Raw genomic sequence first — 20,560 nt, 5'->3', positions numbered from 1 at the left:
ATTCTCAGTGACAGCCATTTGTAGTGCAACATCTGATACAAATACAGCTGTTAATGTACAATTGAATGACAGTTCAATCTTTTTCCATCATGTTTAGTCTCTATTTGTTTAGAATATTGCCAAAGGTATTCTGGTGGTGGTTTGGAAAGTGAGAAATGCATTGGTAAACTTTAAAGACACTGTAAAGACTTCCAACTTTGTGCTTTATGCAAATGAGTTCCACAGGGGAGAGAAGGGTGGGCCACACTCTGTGTGTCCCCTCTGATGCCAGCAGCCAATCACAGCACTCGAATGGAGAAGCGCCAAAATGCAATCTCCTCCTCATCGGAAAGGGATAAAGGTACCCTTTCTACCGACACTCCTTGTTCTGAGTCTGCCCTTCAAACAGGGAAAAACGTAACAGATATTGTTCTGAGTCTGCCCTTGAAAGGGGGAAGACGTAACAGATATACCGTTCTGAGTCTGTCCTGCATGGGGACAGATGTTAACAGATATACCGTTCTGAGCCTCTGGTCCATCCAGAAGAGACAACAACAGAGACGATCATGTTCTAAGCCTCCAGCTTTTGAGGAAAGAGACGTTAACCAACACTACGTTCAAAGTTTCCATCCAGCGAAACAGTGACGACATCCGCAACAAGGTTAAGCTCAGGAGAGCAAACCTTCACTTCAAGGTACCTTCGTCTGCGTGTTCCAGATTGTTAAGGACCTTCTGCACCTACACCAGGGCCTCATCTGCGTGTTCCAGATTTTAGGACCCTTTGGTGCTCTAGGAGATCAGCATCCCACAGAGCTTCGTGTTCAAGACTGTTGAAACAGATTCTGGCTCCTCTCCCCACTGCACTGTCACCCAGCACAAACAGTGGAAGACGTCACCGTCATCGGACTCGACCAAGTGGAACGTAAATATCACTTAACCAAACCTCTTTCCAGAGACCTTGGCATTGTTGTATTTTATCAGTATATAATTTCCTAATTTCCATTAGATGTAATATAGCTGATGTTGGTTAATAACAAATAATCTCTCGTTTATTTGTTTGGTGCATAATAAGGTTCTCCACCTTATTATTTTCAGAGAAACAGTTTATCTTTCCCTAAGATAACGTAACTCTTCCATAGCCACACTCAACTTAATCACTTGTATTCTATGTATCTTCTGCACTTTATTCCTTTATCATTCATGGTATTCATTTAGTAGTTGTGTTAGTTATTCTTGTTTATCTTTTTGTTAATAAAATTTATTTTATTACACTTGTGTCTTCCTTGTGCTGATAATACAGAAAAGGCTCTACAAGTTAGCAATTTCACCAATCTTTCAGATAAATCAGCTAACCACTTTACATTAATTCTAAATGAATGAAAGCCCCTGTAGGGAGTGAAAGACCCTGACTGGTGCCCTGAACTAGGGAAAGGGGGGGAAAGTGGTTATCTGATGTACTCATAACCACACCTTAAGAGACGTGTGATCCAAAATCACAACGTCAGCGGTGACGTGAGTACCAATCCCTATTTTACTTCGCGTCCTTGGATGGACAAAGTAAAAATCACTACAGTGGCAAGTAATATCCAGGAGGGCTAGGCTAAAAAATAATCCAGGGAAATGGTACAGGCAATAGTACAAGAGAGGTGCAAACAGAGTCCAAACGGCAAGGCGAGAGAGAAGTCCAAGACAGGCAGATAATCAGGAAACAGGCAATCAAAAAACAAGAGATGACTAGACAAGAACTGAACTCCATCGAGGACCGTAACCTAGCTATGCTAAACAGCATAAATGATAACAATACCCAGCTGTGAGAGAGAGGAAGTCCATGGCTTATGTAAAGTGGGTGATTGGCTACAGCCGTGTGTGTAATCAGTGCAATGGATGATGGGAAATGTAGTCCGGGGTGAAGTGCAACAGTTAGTGTGGTGCAAGAGTCCATACAAAACAAAGGACAGAACTGGGATCGTGACAGCCTCCTCAAAGGTGTGGCTTCCAGACGCTCTTAAAACCAAAAGGCGGAATGGAGGCGGACCAGGGGGCAGGTTGGAGGGCCAGGTCCATGGAGAAGAAGAATGACTGGAGACTAAGGCAGGGCAGATGGCCAGAGTGGAGCGGGCTGAGCAGGTGGCCAGGATCGAGCAGGCTGGACAGACAGCCAGGACGAAGCAGGCTGGACAGGTGGCCAGGCAGACAGGTTTGAAGACTCCCACGGTGGAGCAGATGACCACCACAGCAGTGCAGATGGACTTGAATACACCCACAGCAGAGCAGAGGACGACCACAGCAGTGAAGATGGGCTTGAAGACCCCCATGGCAGAACATACAACTACCACAACAGTGCAGAAGACCATCACGGCAGAGCTGACGGAACAGGTGGAGCAGAAGACCACCAAAGCAGGACAGAAGACCACCACGGCTGAGCAGACAGATCAAGGACCCAGGGCAAAGACTGAGACCTAGGAAAAACACAGACACAAAACACAGACGATGCATTCACGGCCACAAGGTCCGAGATAGGAAACGCAATGAGTTAAATCAGAATCTCCTTGAGTGTGATTCATCTGGCAGACCGTTCAGATTCATGAATGGGGACTAGGCATATAGGCAGTTCAAAATCAGACTCATTGGGGAAAACAGAATAGAAAGACAGTACAGAATCATAAGCATTGACTGAAACTAGCAGGACAGACAGGTCATAATTGGGCACATTTTGGAGCACAGGCAAAGCAGACAGTTCATACTCGGACAGTCCATACAGTTCATACTCACTGACTTAAACTGGTGAGACAAACGGTTCAGAATCGGACACATTTGGAGAGACTGAACACATGAACAGTTCATAATTTGGCTGATGGATGGATTCTGGCAGGACAGACATTTTGAAACCAGATACACTTTGGAATACTAAACAGACAGACAATAGCTCAATTGAATTACTTACTCTGGCAAAACAGATGGTTCAAAATCAGACACACTTGGCAAGACTGGGCAGATAAACGATTCATCATTAGAACAAGGATTCAGAAATGGGTTCCTCAGATGGCTTAGAGCAACACAAGAGTTCATAAATGGCCTCTGTGGCCAGTTCAGGACAAGACAAAAGTTCACAGGTAGCCTCTGCGGCTGGGTTGGGACAGAACTAGAGTTCACAAACGGCCTCTGTGGCTGATTCAGGACAGGATGAAAGTTTGCAGACTGCCTCTACACTGCGTTCCAAATTATTACCCTGACAGCAACATACTGTGTCCCAGATTTGGCCCACATCTGGTACATGTGGATTACACGCGGATCAGATGTGGGCTGGATCTGGGCCGACAATATGTTGCTGTCAGGGTATGCAAGTGACATATCAGTAAGATTTCAGTACAATAAACATTCAGATTTTAGTTTTTTGAAGAAAATGTTTGTTTGTTTATTTATCCATGTCTTTTTAGATAACTGGTATCAATCTCAGACAAAATAATTTGCCAGATCTATGGAAACCCTACTTAGAGGTTGTTCAACATTATTAAGCAAGTCACAGTTCTCATGCAATATGGGTAGGAAGAAAGATCTTTTTGAAGATGAAAAGCATGAAATGGTCCAATGTCTGATATTTTGTGAAAACTGAATGGAGATTATGGAATTATCATAAGATTTGTGAGTGGTTTAGAGCACAGCAGAACTCGGTCAGATAAAGGCTTATTAAAGAAAGTTCCTGTCAAAAAATTAATTGTATTAAAAGAGCAGCTATAAAAACAACAGTGTTGAGCAGCAAACAGGTATTTGAAGCTGCTGGTGTCTCTGGAGTCTCAAGAAGCTCTCCATGCAGGCTGGCAGTTGTGCGTAAAGATGCATTTTAGACACCACTAACCAAACCTAACAAAGAGAAACATTTACAGTGGGTGTAGAAATACATTTTCAAACAGTTTTATTGCTGTGGTGTTTTTTTGCAGCATGGGATAGTGCATAGTGCATTGTACAATAGTGCATTGTACTATGCACTATCCTCCTTTTTATACCATAGCTGAAAATGGCCAGTTATGAACTCCACATATCTTGCAAAATTCATTTTAATACCCTCCATCTCACTTCCCAGTATTCCAGCCCAAATCATCACACACCAGCTCCTTGCTGACGTCGCAGTCTTGTTGGAAAATGGTGGCCATTCACCAACCAACCAAAAATCCATCCATTTAGACCATCCATTGTAGTACGGCATTAGTCAGTGAATAAAACTATTTAAAAATGAGTCTTCATGTATTTCTACACCCACTGTAAATGTTTCTCTTTGTTATGTTTGGTTTGGAGTGGCTAAAAAGACATGGATAAATAAATGAACAAACATTTTCTTAGAAAAACTAAAATCTGAATGTTTATTGTACAGAAATCTTACTGATTTGTCTCTTGCATAATAATTTGGAACGCAGTGTATAGCCATGACAGGACGAGTAGAGAGCTGATAAGTAGAAACCATTGACACCTCGGGAAGTTCTGCAGCGATTGCCACCACCCCTGGAGGTTCTACAGCAGTAACATCAGGAAACAGGGAGGGTTCAGTAATGGTCCCTTTGACCACGACACGACAGGCTAAGAGTGTATCGCTGGACGCCACCACCATGCAAAGAGCTGAAGTGAGCACAGCTGCTTTGTGAGGTTCTGCAGCATATGCCACCACCTTTAGGGAAATTATAGCGGGGCACCGCTACCATCGGAGGATCTGCAGCATAAGCTGCCACTTCTGGAGATTCAGCAGTGGTGTACGCAGCCCAGATACACCATAAAGTGACCCTCATTATGGGGAGTCCTGTGAACAGGGGAATCAGCTCAGGAGGGCTAGAGTGAGCTGATTTGGGGATACCAGAGGCACGTGCAGACACCAGCGTTGTATCCCTTACGCTGGATACCAGACTGGGATACCGAAGGACTGACCTCAAAGATCTGAGTGCAACAGACAGGACATGATGAGACTCTGTATGATCAGCTGTGATGGGATGTAGCCGGCTGCCTTTAAAGTTACGTGTTATGGTCATGTGCTGCGTAGGCCACGCGGGACCTGCGGAATCTCGCAAGATCTCATTCATATAGGGTCTCACACACACACCGGAGCAATGGAACAGGGCACAAGGTGACAATTAAAATAAATGTTCAACCATGCATTCTTGTTAATCATACATGAGTATAAATATCACCCCTTATGTGGCAATGCTACACAGGGCTCTGGATGATCTGCTGAGTCTAGAACTGAACTCCAACTAGGACCGGGAACTAGTGATGTGACATTTGAACCGAGGCTTTGGATATTGTGCTGAGCATAAATGTGCATGCCAGATGAAGCCTCGATTCAAGGCTTGTGTTGGTAACATAGAAATCACGTGACCAATGACAAATGAAGCCTCACTTTCTGTCCAATCACGTGCACTATTCACTTTGCGTATCGGAATGTTCAAAGCCCCAGATCTTACTTTATGAGTAGGTTTTCATTCAGACTTATTCAATTACATTTTTTAAATAACCAGTCATACAAGTAATATGAAGAATACAAATTATTTCAGAAAAAGAAAAAAAATATTTGCCATATGCAATTCATATATGTGTGCATTTATTCTTCTGTTACATCATATTGATATTCATACTGGCATTAAATGCCACAGTTTAAGGGATAAATTAATTTATCATGGAGATAAATTTCACACACAAACATGCACACAATTAGGATTTTATTTGAGCACGAAACATGAAACTGTGTGGTAGCTGCTTCACCCGACAAAGCTTCTTTCACAGGGTTTTGGCTGATTTATGTTTTACTAAACTCCAGATGCCGCTGTTTTCAACACTCTCGAAGCTTTGAATCTTTTCCCGAAACAATGAGGGAAAAGCCTCAGTGCTTCATGAGGCTTCATTTGCCCATCACTACCGGGAACTAGCTCCGTAACGTAGCTACGCTAAACAGCATAAATGCTAACAATACTCAGCCGTGAGAGAGGAAGTCCATGGCTTATGTAGGGTGTGTGATTGGCTACAGCTGTGTGCAATCATTGCAATGGATGATGGTAAATGTAGTCCGGGGTGAAGTGCAACCGTTAGTGTGGTGCTTGAGTTCATACAAAACAAAAGACAGAACTGGGATTGTGACACTATCAAATGTTTTTATAATTAAGCAACGGGAAGTTACTAGTCATCCTGTTTTGTTTTGTTTTGTTTTGCATTCCATTAGTTTTATGGATATTTCTAATGTTGTGCTAATGTTTTGTTGTTGTTGTTGTTCTTTTTATACAGATAATTTTCAAGTGGGTGTACATATTTAGACATCAGCACTCATCGTACAATATTCAACAATAGTGACAATATGCTAGTTTATTTATATTGCACATTGATACGTAATGGTAATTTGTGATGCTTTACATAAAAACGAATTAAAGGAAGCCCCGTCTATAACTGGTGACAAAATCTGCCCTATTGGCTTAGCTCCTCCCCTGAGTGAATCAAGCTTGGCTGCCCATGACCTTGTTGCCAGTTCACCACTGTTCCTTCATTGGAGCACTTTTGATAGATACTGACCACTGCAGACCGGGAACACCCCACAAGAGCTGCAGTTTTGGAGATGCTCTGACCCAGTCGTCTAGACATCACAATTTGGCCCTTGTCAAATTTGCTCAAATCCTTACGCTTGTCCATTTTTGCTCTGCTTCTAACACATCAACTTTGAGGACAAAATGTTCACTTGCTGCCTGATATATCACACCCACTAACAGGTGCCATGATGAAGAGATAATCAGTGTTAGGCCTGATCTACTGTCATACACACATATTTCTTTCAGTGCTCTTTACGTTAACCCTCTGGAGTCTGAGGCTGATTTGGCCACAAAAGTGATGTTGATTTCAGTTAACTTTGATTTAACGTTCGATGGTTGTTTTCTATCAGAGTAATGTTGACTATGAGTTTACATCACAGCAAGAGTGATGTCACCTACATAGTGAAATATTGTCAATGTTCTCTCCTTGCCTCGATGATTAAACAGTTGAGTGTGTTGCTGCTGTTTTTTTCATTTCTTTGCTTATGTCTGTTGTTGGCATTACATTGTGTGTATACTGAAAATGAAATACTGCAAATGTATATCTTTCATATGTACTGCAATTTACTATAATATAACATGAATAGTGATAAACATAAATATGAAGTAAATAAATGGTGATAATCACTGGAAAATTACAAACATAAAGTGTTTGCAATTCATGAAAGCTTTTAGACTACACACCTGTATGCAAAGGAAATATATTACCATATATTCAATTGTTTAAGTGTATTGAAAAATGTACATAATAATATACTGTGTTAATAAATATGTAAGGAATTGGTGCTTTTTATAAATTGAAAACTCGGCAACAGTATATTTACTATGGCACACAAATGTGTTTCTTGTGAGTTACTTTAACTCAAGTGAGTTATTTTTCTGCCACACAAATATTTGAGTTGAGGAATGTTGTGTTGGTATTATGTGTGTGTGTGTGTGTGTGTGTGTGTGTGTGTGTGTGTGTGTGTGTGTGTGTGTGTGTGTGTGTGTGTGTGTGTGTTACAATGAAAATGATTGCCTTGAATTTCCCAAGAATGTTTTCAAAGACATAAAAGATTGGCAAGAAACATATGACTCTTTTTCTGTAATTTCTTCCTCAGAAATGGACCAAACTCTATATTTCATTCTTATTCTCATTGGTGAGTGTGTTTTTTATTTTACAACCCGAATTCCGGAAAATTTGGGACAAGAATGTTCCAACACTCTTCCAACACTCTTCAGTGGGCCTTTAAAGCGAATTCTCAGGATTAAAATTAATCCAAAATCAAGATAATCTATAGCATTGATCACAAGATATTACTCACGGAATGATGTAACATATTTGGCTAAAAAAATGTCTCACAAAATAGGTATCATTTTAAAGCTTAGAAACTCAGATTTTTAACACTAGAAGTCCCAGAGATTTGTAACCCTCCTTTAGCCAAGTGGATGCTAACTGGCTAGTCTTTTGGCTATCATTAGCATCAATTCATGTGTAAATATGGTCATTACCTGAGCAATCTGCAGGGGGGTTGGGGGTGTGTGTGTGAATGGTTGCTGGTGGCTTGTTTGTATGTGTGGGGGAGGGAGGGCTGCTAAAAGCAGAGAACTTGATTGACCATGGGCCGGTTTCAGAAAGGAGGTTAAGTGAAAACTCTGAGTATTTTTATCCTATTTCAAGTAAATTTAAAAAAAAAAAAATCTTAAATCAAGATGGATTTTCTATTTGAGAAAATTATATGATATTTAGTCTTGTTTCCTGGGGGGATCTAAATTAAGTGCATTTTACTTAAGTAAAATGATCAATATCTGCCAGTGTGGTAATAAAAATAATCTTAATGCAAACGGAAAGTGTTGGAGTGTCTACCCAGGTGAAAAAAAAGTGCAGTAAAATACACTTTATTTTAGTACACTTTTACACTTCCATAATGTCCAGTGCTCTATTTCCGCGCACTTATTTTGTACTTAATATACTAAAAGCTCTTCTTTAGTACTTCTTAAGATAATCTTAAGAGCATCTAAGTGTACTCAACTGTGCTATTTTGAGACACCATGAATTTGAACTAAAATGTGCTTTTAACATACTATCTCTGTATAGAAAAATGTATTTAGTTACTACTTGTAGTACACTTGAACCCATCTTTCAAACACTTTTAAAAATGGACTTATGATGTATTTCAAATATAAGATTAATATATAATGAATATATACAAAATGTATTTATAATATATTGCCAGGCAGTGCCAGGATTGTGAGTGATTGCTGGAATGTACTCACTCACTTTTTAATATTATTTGTAAATATGTGTACAAATGGTTGGTTTCTTTATTTTATTTTGTACTATTTTTATCAATAGATCTCAGCAACAAAGGAAAAAAAAAAAACGTGTGTTGATTTCTCCCTAAGATGGCAAAGTGAAACACAAGTTTCCTTGAAGTGGCTCAGCGTGGCCCCACATTGTTTACATAACAAAAGCAACTGTTCACAGCTGATTAAGGATATTAGCCTAAAGCCTTCCAGCCCATCGGCTGTCCTGCGGGTTTTATAGGTAGAAAAGCCAAATGGCTGCTCTCTGGGACTTCTAGTGTTAATGCATCTAACCATTTTAATAAACTCCAAAGGAGTTCGAGTTACTTTATTCAACTATACAGTATTCTCATTGCTAAAGTTTTGGAGTCATGAGTCTTTTGTGTATGAAAAAAAAAAAAAAAAAAAGCCTTCAGGTCTAACTAAAGATGACCACAAACTCTTCAGCAGTTGGAAACCTTTATCAAGCAAGAATAGGACCAAATTCCAACACCAATACTTCAGAAACTCATAACCTCAATGCCAAGACATGTTCAAACTGTTTTGAAAAGAAGAGGAGATGCTACGCCATAGTAAACATGCCCCCATCCCAACTATTTTGAGACCTGTAGCAGGCATCAAATTTGAAATGAGCTCATTTAGTGGATAAAGTTGTGAAATATATAATATATTGTGAATAAATTATTGGCCCGTGTGATTTGAAAGTGTTTTAATTTTAATTTTATTCAAATAATAATAAAAAAAAAGTCCTAACTTTTCCAGAATTCGGGTTGTATTTATGGTTTACAGTTTCATTAGGTTTGACTGTGTATAGAAAAGCATTAAATCAAACCCTCTCTTTCACAGCTCTCTGCTCCGTATCTGAATGTGTTCAGCGTCAGTATTACTTTATAAACGTGCAGAAGAGCTGGACTGAAGCTCAGAGATACTGCAGAGAGAAATACACAGATCTGGCCACCGTTGACAACATGAACGACATGAACGAAGTGAAGAAGGGGATGACATATGAACGTGTCTGGATTGGGCTGCAGAAGACGGGTGTTGATAAATGGCACTGGTCTTCAGGTGATCCTGTGCTCTATCTGAATTGGGCTACTGGACAACCAAATAGCGGAGCTTATTGTGCTGTGATGAGAAATGGACAATGGTATGATTATTCATGTAGTAACGGCCTGACTTTCGTCTGCAGTTCATCTAACAATGGTGAGTGCCGCTCAATAAAATTACAAAAAACAATAATTTATAAAAGATTAACTATATAGGGAAACACTGTCACACTTTCAGTTTAAATTAACTTTCTGCATAGAAACAGATATTGACCTGAAAAAAATGACATTCATGAACAAAACTATTGCCGTGAGAACAAAGGGAAAGACTGTAACCCAGTTCGTATGTACGGGAAGAAGGAGGCGGGAACCAGTGAACATTCAAACAATAACTTTAATATAAAATAAACAAATACAAAATTAAAGTAATGCCGGCAGACCCTCACAGACCACACAAACATAATAAAATATAAAGTAAAATCCAGGCCTGGTCCTCTCTCGTCCTTCACTGTTGTCGCTCCTCCTTTTATGCTTCCGGAGCTCCTCCGTACCACTCCCTCACGGCTCTCGCCTGCTCTGCTCGTCACAAAGACATTCTAGTGTTTAGTGTTCAGTTATATTGGACATACAGTATGAAGGAGTTTCTGTAATGTTTTCAAATGTTGTGGTTATCATTGTGCTGAAGAGTGGCGCTTGGCTGTGGGCACTCAGTGATCAATAATAATGTCAGCAATGAATGATGTTTGTGCTTTTAAAGTTACTACAACAAACATTCAATGCACTACATACTAAATTTAAATGCAACAATAAATTACTAGAACATATGATAAAGATTATAGATGAGGATGTAGATATTTATCACAATTCTGATATTGAGACAATTTCAGCATCAAGATAAAATGCAACAAATTAATTTATAAGTAGTCTACAGTTCAAGGAAATGTTTCTATGGACTATAGATAATCAACATATTTAGATGCAGTGTAACATCAAACCATCCAAACCATAAAGCAGCATAAGAATAATGAACAAACATGAATCTGTTTCCATTTGTTTTTCTTAAAGCAAACACAGGACTCGTCTTTGTCAATCAGATGAAGAATTGGAGAGACGCTCAGAGTTACTGCAGACAGTATCACATTGATCTGGTCAGTGTGAGGAACCAGAATGAGAATCAACAGCTTCAGAAGTTCATCAATGATAATCACATATCTGGTGATGTCTGGATCGGTCTGTTCAGAGACTCATGGCAGTGGTCAGATCAGAGTGACTCCTCATTCAGATACTGGTATACTGGTGAACCTAATAATGCTGGAGGCATTGAAAACTGTGCAGAGATGAGACCGGACATTCATGGACAATGGAATGACATCTATTGCAACAACCAATATTCTTTTGTGTGTCATGAAGGTGAGCAGATCCTCACAAACACACACAATCCATCCATCACCTCCAGATATCTTAAAGCTCACACTACATGTCTGACATGACAAATTCCTCCACAGTGTTTGTTCTGCATGTTGTTTTTGATCAGTCTCTCTCTAGTTTCTGCTTGTGGTTTGTTTTGTTTCCAGATAAACTGATTCTGATCAAAGAGAATCTGACGTGGTCTGAAGCTCTGAGATACTGCAGACAGAATCATGTGGATCTGGCCGCTGTTCATTCAGAGGAGATGCAGCTTGAGGCGATGAATGTGGTTCAACAGGCGTCTACTGAGGCGGTGTGGTTGGGTTTACGTCAATCCCGCATTTTGTGCATCTGGTTCTGGGTGCGTGGAGAGACCGTGTGTCATCAGAACTGGGAGAACGACACATCAGAGGTCTGTGAGTCTGCAGAGACATCTGGAGCAGTTCAGTGTGGAGGAGATCAGCGCTGGATCAGCTTTCCTGAGACTGAGAAACTCAACTTCATCTGCAGCAATTATGAGTGAAAGGATAGACACATCTTTCATATAAGATAATAAAATGCTTGTGTTCACTTTCTTTAACTTTCACTTGGTTTGTAAAGCAATCATTTTCCACGTGTTAATTTCAACCTCGGCAGGCAGTTTTATCTGAAGCTAGTGATGGGCACTTTTGAAACAGCTGGTGAAGCTTTGAAACATTTGGGAATCTTGTATTGAACCAGTGATTTGGAGTGTGTATCAAACTACCAAAAACATGTGATTTGGTTAAATTAAGCTTCATTATGTCATATCTGTCTTGAAACGTTTTAAAATTTCAGTGGTTCACCACTATGATCTCTGTGCATGAACCATGCACCTGGACTCCTTACCTGCTACTTAACCTGTGTTCACCTGGTTCTGTGTCCTGTTCTCCAGCTGATCCTGAAAAGACAATCCCTTGTTCACTCTCCAGCTAAGTGACTGTTTCCACGTGCTGGCATATCTACTCACCTGCTTCACCTGTCTGCCAGTTTCCGTGCCTCTGTTTAAAATAAAGAGCTTGTTTATCACTTACCTGCCTGCCTCCATCTGCATTTGAACACACCATTCTGCTTCAGCGTAAATTTGAGACTGCCCATTTCTTCATTTAATTCATCTTTTCATCATTCAAAAGGGGAAATCACCTCTGCAGACTGCAGATATACGGTTAAGAAGGACTCTTTATTAAACTAATACTCTTAAAAGAAAATCAAAGTAAAGCACAATCACATCAGTTGATTTCATGGGATCTTGGGATTCAGGTGGTGTGGATACTTTCTTGTACTCCTGTTTTAGTCATATCTTTACAAATTACTTGTTTAAAATGATTGTGAGAATCTATATGTCTCAATAAAATGAAATATGGTTTACTCTTAAAGAAAAACTAAAAAGTTGAGTATAAAGTTTCTTGTAACCTGTAATTCAACACCACCAGCTCAAATAAACTTCTTTACAATCAACATTCTTGTGTTGTGACGTTTATAAAACACAAATATATATATACAATTTTAATAATAGAAAAGGCTGAATGACAAACATTATTTAAACTTAATCTTTAAAATTCTTTAAAATCCCCAGAGTTAAATCAGCTCAGAGTTCATATGGTTCCTCTCTAAATAGTGTTAAAGTAACACTGCAGAAAAATATCACTGTTATTCCAAGTGCCACATGACAGATTTGAAGAGCAACAGGCAACTTTAGCAGCTCAAATATTTATTTTTCATTTTCTTAATCAATTTCATGAAAACCTTTTTTGTTCCTTATTTTTGCCATTTTTGGAAAAAAAGTTTTAAGGCAGGAACACACGATGTGGAGTTCATTTAAGGGTTGGGGGACATTATTTGGTGGACCTTCAAGGAATATTCAGGACATTCTGTGAATGTTTAGGGGACTATTACTATAGGATGTTCTGTTAACTTCCCAAATGTCCTCTTTGTAAAATTCTTATGTGACCATAAATTAACCAAAATGGAATGTCCCCCTAAACTCATATAAGGAACCTTGAACTGCAGCAAAAGAGGATGATTTAGGAACAGCCCTAATGTTTTGTAAAGGTTCAGAATTTTCATCACTTTTCTTAGAGAACTTTTAGGGAACGTTGCACAAGGTAACGAGCACATCACCTTCTACGAGGGTATGAACTCTGAGCAGAGCTGATTTAACTCTGGGGATTTTGCTGTGTACATTTGTGTAATAACTCTTAACCTCTTGACTTGTTGAATTTGTGCTAGTCAGATGAAGTCAGACAAAGACCTAACAAAGACTCACATCTACTCATTTTGACTATCACTTCATCTTCTGCTCCAGCTCTTCCTCTGTCTGTGTCTTGAGCAGATAGAGTTGACATTAAAGGTGTTTTTGCATATCAAAACCAACATTGTGATGGAAAGAGAGGTTCAGGACAGCAGGATGTAGTTTTTTTTCTAGAAATGTAGTCTATTACTGAGATTCAAGCTTGGGTCATGTTAGGTTTCAGCACACTAAAAACATAAATTTAATACTATAAAAAAATAAATGCTAACTAATAACCAAGAAAAACTTTTATTGTCACAGTTAGGCCGACCACACACTAGATGATTTTCATATCTTAACTGTGGGAGAACACAGACATAATGACAGTTTCAGCTGACTTTTAGCATTATAATCCTCTGAACGCACACACTAGATGATTCGATCAAGAGTTATAAATATCAAACATGCTTGACATGTACGATTTGGGATCGTGTGAGCTCCGACGTGAACGGGACCAGTTCAATAATCGTAATGACAAACAAAACCCAAAATCGGCTTAAAATCTTCGAGTGTGTGGCCAGCCTAAGGTTGCGGGTTCGAGTCTCAGTGCCAGCAGGAGATGTCAGTGGGTGGAGTGAATGAACAGCGCTCTCTTGCACTCTCATTACTCACAACTGAAGTGTCCTTGAGCAAGACATCTGACCCCCAATCACTCCCCACAGCAAAAACAGCTGCCCACTGCTCTGTGTGTGTGTGTGTGTGTGTGTGTGTGTGTGTGTGTGTTCTTGTTTATATTACATCGTGGGGACCAAATGTCCCCACGATGTAATATAAACCTGAGTTCACCTACATCGTGGGGAACCTACATTCTTTTAAAAAGACTTGAAAACTATATTGGCATTAGTGGAATTGCTTTGGCATGGTTCAAATCATACTTATCTGACCATTATCAGTCTGTGGTAGTTAATGAAGAGATGTCGTATCGATCACAGGTCAAATATGGGGTACCACAAGGCTCAGTATTAGGACCGTTGCTTTTCACTCTGTACATGCTGCCCTTAGGAGAGATAATTAGGAAGCATGGTGTTAGTTTTCACTGCTACGCTGACGATACTCAGCTCTATATTTCCTCGCGCCCTGACGAAACCTACAAATTCACAAAACTAACAGAATGCATAGCTGACATTAAAAACTGGATGACAAGAAATTTCTTATTATTAAATTCAGAAAAAACTGATTTCCTAATCTTTGGACCAAAAACTTCCTCACGAAAAAACCTTGAATACTCTCTAACACTTGACGGGTCCTCCATTAAACCTTCGTCCTCAGTTAGGAACCTGGGTGTGCTCTTTGATACCAATCTTTCATTTGAAAGTCATGTTTCCAGTATCTGTAAAACCGCCTTCTTCCATCTAAAAAATATATCTAAATTACGGCATATGCTCTCAATGACAAATGCGGAACAGTTGGTTCATGCATTCATGACCTCAAGACTAGATTATTGTAACGCTCTACTGGGTGGTTGTTCTGCTCGGCTTTTAAACAAACTACAGTTGGTCCAAAATGCAGCAGCTAGAGTTCTTACTAGAACCAGAAAGTATGACCATATTAGCCCAGTTCTGTCAACATTACATTGGCTCCCTATTAAACATCGTATAGATTTTAAAATCTTGCTACTTACTTATAAAGCTCTAAATGGTTTAGCTCCCCAGTACCTAAGTGAGCTCTTAATGCATTATAGTCCTTCACGTTTATTGCGATCTCAGAATTTAGGCCAGTTGATAATACCCAGAATATCAAAATCAACTGAAGGCGGCAGATCCTTTTCCTATTTAGCACCTAAACTCTGGAACAATCTTCCTAGCATTGTTCGGGAAGCAGACACACTCTGTCAGTTTAAATCTAGACTAAAAACACATCTCTTTGCTCTTGCATACACATAACACATTATCAATACATTAACATTTTTCAAATCCGTTAAAGGATTGTTACGCTGCAATAATTAGGTCGGCCGGAACCGAGAACATTTCCTATAACACTAGATATACCTGTACATCAGAACAAGAATGGCATCTACGCTAATATCTGTCTCTCTGATTATCCTGAGGTTTGCCGGGTGCTGGATCCAGGCCGTATCCAGATCAGATGGAGAACCTGCGTCTGGACCTGACTACAACGTAGCCCAGGAGACAATGGGCCTACAGATCCAATTCTGGCTGCATCTATAATTCAGATTTTTAATCCCCGTATCCGCTTACATATATTTATATATAATCGATTTTTAATCTCTATAATAAAAATGTACAATTCAGATTTTGATCTCCATATACATTTACATATATATATCTTCCAAGGGGTTTTTTCCCTCCTAGGACTTTTTTCCCAGTGCTAGCACGCTGGGTTTTTCTCCTAGGGGGTTTTTTCCACCCCTGGAAGTCAGCCGACATTGGCTTAATGTAGCACCATCTTGTATATGTTACATATTATCACGCTTGTTTGTACAGTTTTAACCACTTCCCTTTTTTTTCTGTGCTTCTAATATGTAAAGCTGCTTTGAAACAATTACCAATTGTAAAAGCGCTATATAAATAAATTTGACTTGACTTGACTTGACTTGACTTGACTTGACCAGCCACCGGTCCCCACAATGTAAATTGATTAATAAAAATACTAAATGATGTTTTCGTGAGAAAATAAAGGTATTCACAGTTTCCCGTGATGGTTAGGTTTAGGGTTAGGGGTAGGGTAGGGGGAAAGAAAGTACGGTTTGTACAGTATAAAATGCATACAATTCACAAAAACAAAAGTGTGTGTGTTCAATATTCACTGCTGTGTGTGTGAAATGCAGAGTGCAAGTTTTTAGTGTACTTGGCCACACTTCAATACACTTTTCTTTTTCTGTTCTTGTTTCTCTTTTCTTCAGTGATTCTGCTTATTAGCATCAGGTGTCACCACTAATGCTCAATCATCACTTATTTAATTATCTCATTAAATTAAACACTGTTTCAGTGTTATTTTAACACCATGTAGTGTAGACACACATGAACACTGGGTTATTTTTAACACTGGGGATTTTGCTGTGCATCATTTGTTTATTACTCTATTTTCTTCCTTGTTTACATGTGTGTCCTCTGTGTTCTGTGTTCGCCATGGAAACGTTCATTTGAATGTGCTAGACAATGGAGAGTCTGTGTGTATGTTGTATTTCCTTATCATGGAAAAATCCCCGGTGTTAAATAACACTGCTCTGTGTCTCCTGGGATCCACTCTACAGAGTGTTAAAAACTAACACTGAAGCAATGTTACAGTTAATCAAATCATTAAGTGATGATTGAATATTAGTGATGAGCGTGCTGTTAAGAAGCAGAAGGAAAGATGAACAAGAGAAACACAAGAACTACAGCTGACTTCGACCACAACCTAAAGCCCTGGATACACTGCACGATTTTAGCAATCCTATAAGATCATTACTTTATCACACTGTGTGACATGGATCTACTAATCTTGGGTACGACATGCATGTAGACTGTACGATGATGACACCTGTTTACTCATAGGCTATGCACTAGTGGCAAATAAAACACCATGTTGAATCACACTTTAGCAGTTGTAGTTTTTATGTGTGCTGAAAATAAAAAGGAAGCTGTGAAAGAAGAAGGGAAAAGAAATTGAGGTAAGCAGTTTTACATTTTAGAGCCATGTAGCTTTGATTTCGTGTTGCATTTTTATTGGCTGATCAGTCGACGTAGGTCGTTGCAGCAAACACACTGTGCGTTGATCATGCTGAATTTCTGGCACTGTCAGAAAATGATCTTAGGCTACAGTTGTGGCCAGAATTATTAGCCCCCTTCATAAATATGATCAAAGATGACTCTAAAAATAAATCTGCAATGTTTATCCTTTTGATCTCTAATTCATAAAATTAGCAAAAATCTAACCTTTCATTGAAGGAAAAGAATTGAAAGTGGCGGGGAAATAATATTATGAAATAAATGTTTTTTCTCCAACACACATTGCCCACAATTATTAGCACCCCTAGAAATTCTTATGAGTAAAATATCTCTGAAGTATATTCCCATTCATATTTAATTTTTTTTTAGCTCACCGGGGTGATCATGAACATGAAATTGTGCAGCCATGACTTCCTGTTCCACAGGAGTATAAACATGAGGAAACACAAAGGCCAAATTCCCTTAATCATTCATCACAATGAGTAAAACCAAAGAATATAGTTCTGATGAGCAGCAAAAGATTGTTGAGCTTCACAAAATAGAAAGTGACTGTAAGAAAATACCTAAAGCATTGAAAATCCCCATTTCCACTATCAGGGCAATAATTAAGAAGTTCCAATCAACTAAAGATGTTACAAATCTGCCTGGAAGAGGACGTGTGTCTAAATCGTCCTAATGTGAAGTGAGGAGGAGAGTTTGAGTGGACAAAGACTCTCCAAGGATCACAGCTGGAGAATTGCAGAGATTAGTTGAGTCTTGAATCTCAGAAAGCCTAAAAAAATTATCAAAAGCACCTACATCCTCACAAGTTGTTCAGGAGGGTTTCAAGAAAAATCCTCTGCTCTCATCCAAAAACAATCTTCAGCATATTCAGTTGTCAGACAAGACTGGAACTTCAAACAGGACAAGCTTCTATGGTCAGATGAAACTAAAAAAAGAGCTTCTTGGCAAACCCACCAGATGGGTTTGGTGCACACATGGATAAAAAGTGCCCCATGCCCACGGTTAAATATGCTGCTGGATCTTTAATGTTGTGGACCTATTTTTGTGCTAGAGGTCCTGGACAACTTGCTCAGATATATCGTATCATGGATTCTATCAAATACCAACAGATAAAAAATCAAAACCTGACAGCTTCTGCTAGAAATCTTATAATGGGCAGTGGTTGGATCATCCGTCGGGACAATGATCCAAAACAAACATCAAAACCAACACAAAAATGTGTCACTGAGCACAAAATGAAGCTTCTGCCATAGCCATCCCAGTCCCTTGACCTGAACCCTAAAGAAAATGAGTGGAGTGAACTGAAGAGAAGAAGCACCAACATGGAGCTGGGAATCTGAAGGATCTGGAGAGATTCTGTATGGAGGAATTGTCTCTGATCTCTTCTCAGGTGTTCTCCAAACTCATCAGGCATTATAGGTGAAGACTCGGAGCTGTTATCTTGGCAAAAGGAGGTTGCAAAAAGTATTGAATAAAAGGGTGCCAATAATTGTGGCCAACGTGTTTTGGAGAAAAACATTTATTTAATAATTTGACCCACACTGGTTTCACAGACAGGGTTTAGATTAAGCCAGGATTAGGTCTTAGTTCGATTAGGACATTTAAGTAGCTGGTCTGCAAGTTACTTTCAGTTAAAACAGCACAAATATGCATTTTAGTCTAGGACTAGCTTAAGACTTGTCTGTGAAACCATGGGTAAATCTCTCAAGTTTTCAGCAGAAGAGGACTAAACAACTCCACTTACTAACCAGGGGTGCGTTTCCCGAAAGCATCGTTGGTGAACCATGGTCGTAAGTCCATTGGTTTCAATGGAGCTACGATCAACTTAAGCTTACGATGCTTTTGGGAAACGCTGCCCAGATTTAATCCAGAGTCTAATCATTGATTTAAGTCTACATTCCCAAGTAATCATATTATATCTAAACAAAATGTAGGTTTATAGAGCTGTTTCATGATATGCATTAATTTGTAATGTTAAGTCTGTGCATTATGTAAGGCTTGATTTTCATGCTAAACGAAAACTGAGATCAAGCATCCTGCAATAAAGCAATAAAACTCGCCTAGAGAAGAAGATCTCAAAGAAATAGCAATTGACAACGCCTTGCCCTAACCCCAAAAGGACAACGCCTCCCCTCCACACACATACATACACACCTACACACACACACACACACACACCTTCCCTTCCCCCTGACTCAAGTCACTGAAAATTCTTCAAGATATATAATGTAACTTGTGTATCTATTGTTTTTCCCTTTTTATGTTTGGTATCATTTTAAATGTCTTCACAGCAGTCACTAGTATTATGAAGAAGATTGAAAACTAAGGAAAATTCTGTCCTTTGGGTGGTGCCTTTTGTGAAAACCCACTCCTCTCCCCCAAAGACAGGTGTTGGTGTAATAAATATTTATAACTCTTTTGTTTGGTCTGTATATAAGGTAAATTGCAAAGCAGTCATGTGGGATTTTCTGTAGCCAGAGACCCCCATGCAGAGATGGGTGAATGTCTGAAGAGAATGTGCATTTCTTTGAGTAATTGATGTTATGCATTTATTATTTCTGAATTGGTTTCTAATTGTCTAACTGTAATGTAATTGGCATGATACATTTTTGCTTGACAAATAAATTGGTTTGTTTTGTATTATTCTTTATTCATTATTTCTAGTAGATCAAAGCGAAGGTATTACCTCAAATCTGTGTTCAGGATTGTTCATACAGAAGGTTTAATAGATGGAGCATGTGGCACATCCATTAAGTCCATTTCGATTTCTGACAATCACTGCCTTAAATAAGTTGCAGTTTTCATACATATATAAACATTTTTTTTTTTTTTTTTTTTTGTTTGTTACGAGTAAGCAGAGCGCGACCAACTTAAAGGTAGATATTTACCCTGCATCCAATGTTTAAGGTCAGAACTGACGAGTTTGTGTTCGGGAAAAGCAAGTTGGCCAAAGTGACTCTTCTAAAGCGATACTGGGACCGCAGTGAACGAATAATTGAAGAAATAAGGTAATCAGAATAATCAAAAATCTAAATTAAGGCATAACCAATGATTAATTTCTAATTGGAAACACAATTTAAGAATCATAATCATTTGAAATTGGAGTCAGATTAAACGAGTGAAATTAAATGAACTTCACAGAGATGCTGAAAAGACATACACGCGTTAACCTTCGGCCGCCGGACTCCGTTTTTGGGCCGATGGGGGGGTTCCTTACAATTACGAGAGCATTCTTTTAGCATGGTGGATTTTGGTCCACATTTTGTTAAGATATAATATGATTACTAATATGACAATATCTGG

At 39.1% G+C, this 20,560-nt stretch overlaps 1 protein-coding gene across 1 annotated transcript; it reads left to right on the top strand.

Moving 5' to 3' along the window:
* Positions 1-7,638: 7,638 nt before the first annotated feature.
* Positions 7,639-11,798, top strand: LOC137030214 (C-type mannose receptor 2-like). Its single transcript, XM_067400399.1, has 4 exons — positions 7,639-7,675; positions 9,669-10,025; positions 10,943-11,278; positions 11,443-11,798. Exons 1-4 carry the CDS (start codon positions 7,639-7,641, stop codon positions 11,796-11,798), a joined length of 1,086 nt encoding a protein of 361 aa, XP_067256500.1.
* Positions 11,799-20,560: the final 8,762 nt, after the last annotated feature.

Source organism: Chanodichthys erythropterus, chromosome 11, assembly GCF_024489055.1.
Source record: "Chanodichthys erythropterus isolate Z2021 chromosome 11, ASM2448905v1, whole genome shotgun sequence".
Taxonomy (NCBI): domain Eukaryota; kingdom Metazoa; phylum Chordata; class Actinopteri; order Cypriniformes; family Xenocyprididae; genus Chanodichthys; species Chanodichthys erythropterus.
The sequence above is the reverse complement of the archived record's forward strand: the minus strand, read 5'-3'. Positions and strand labels throughout refer to the sequence as shown.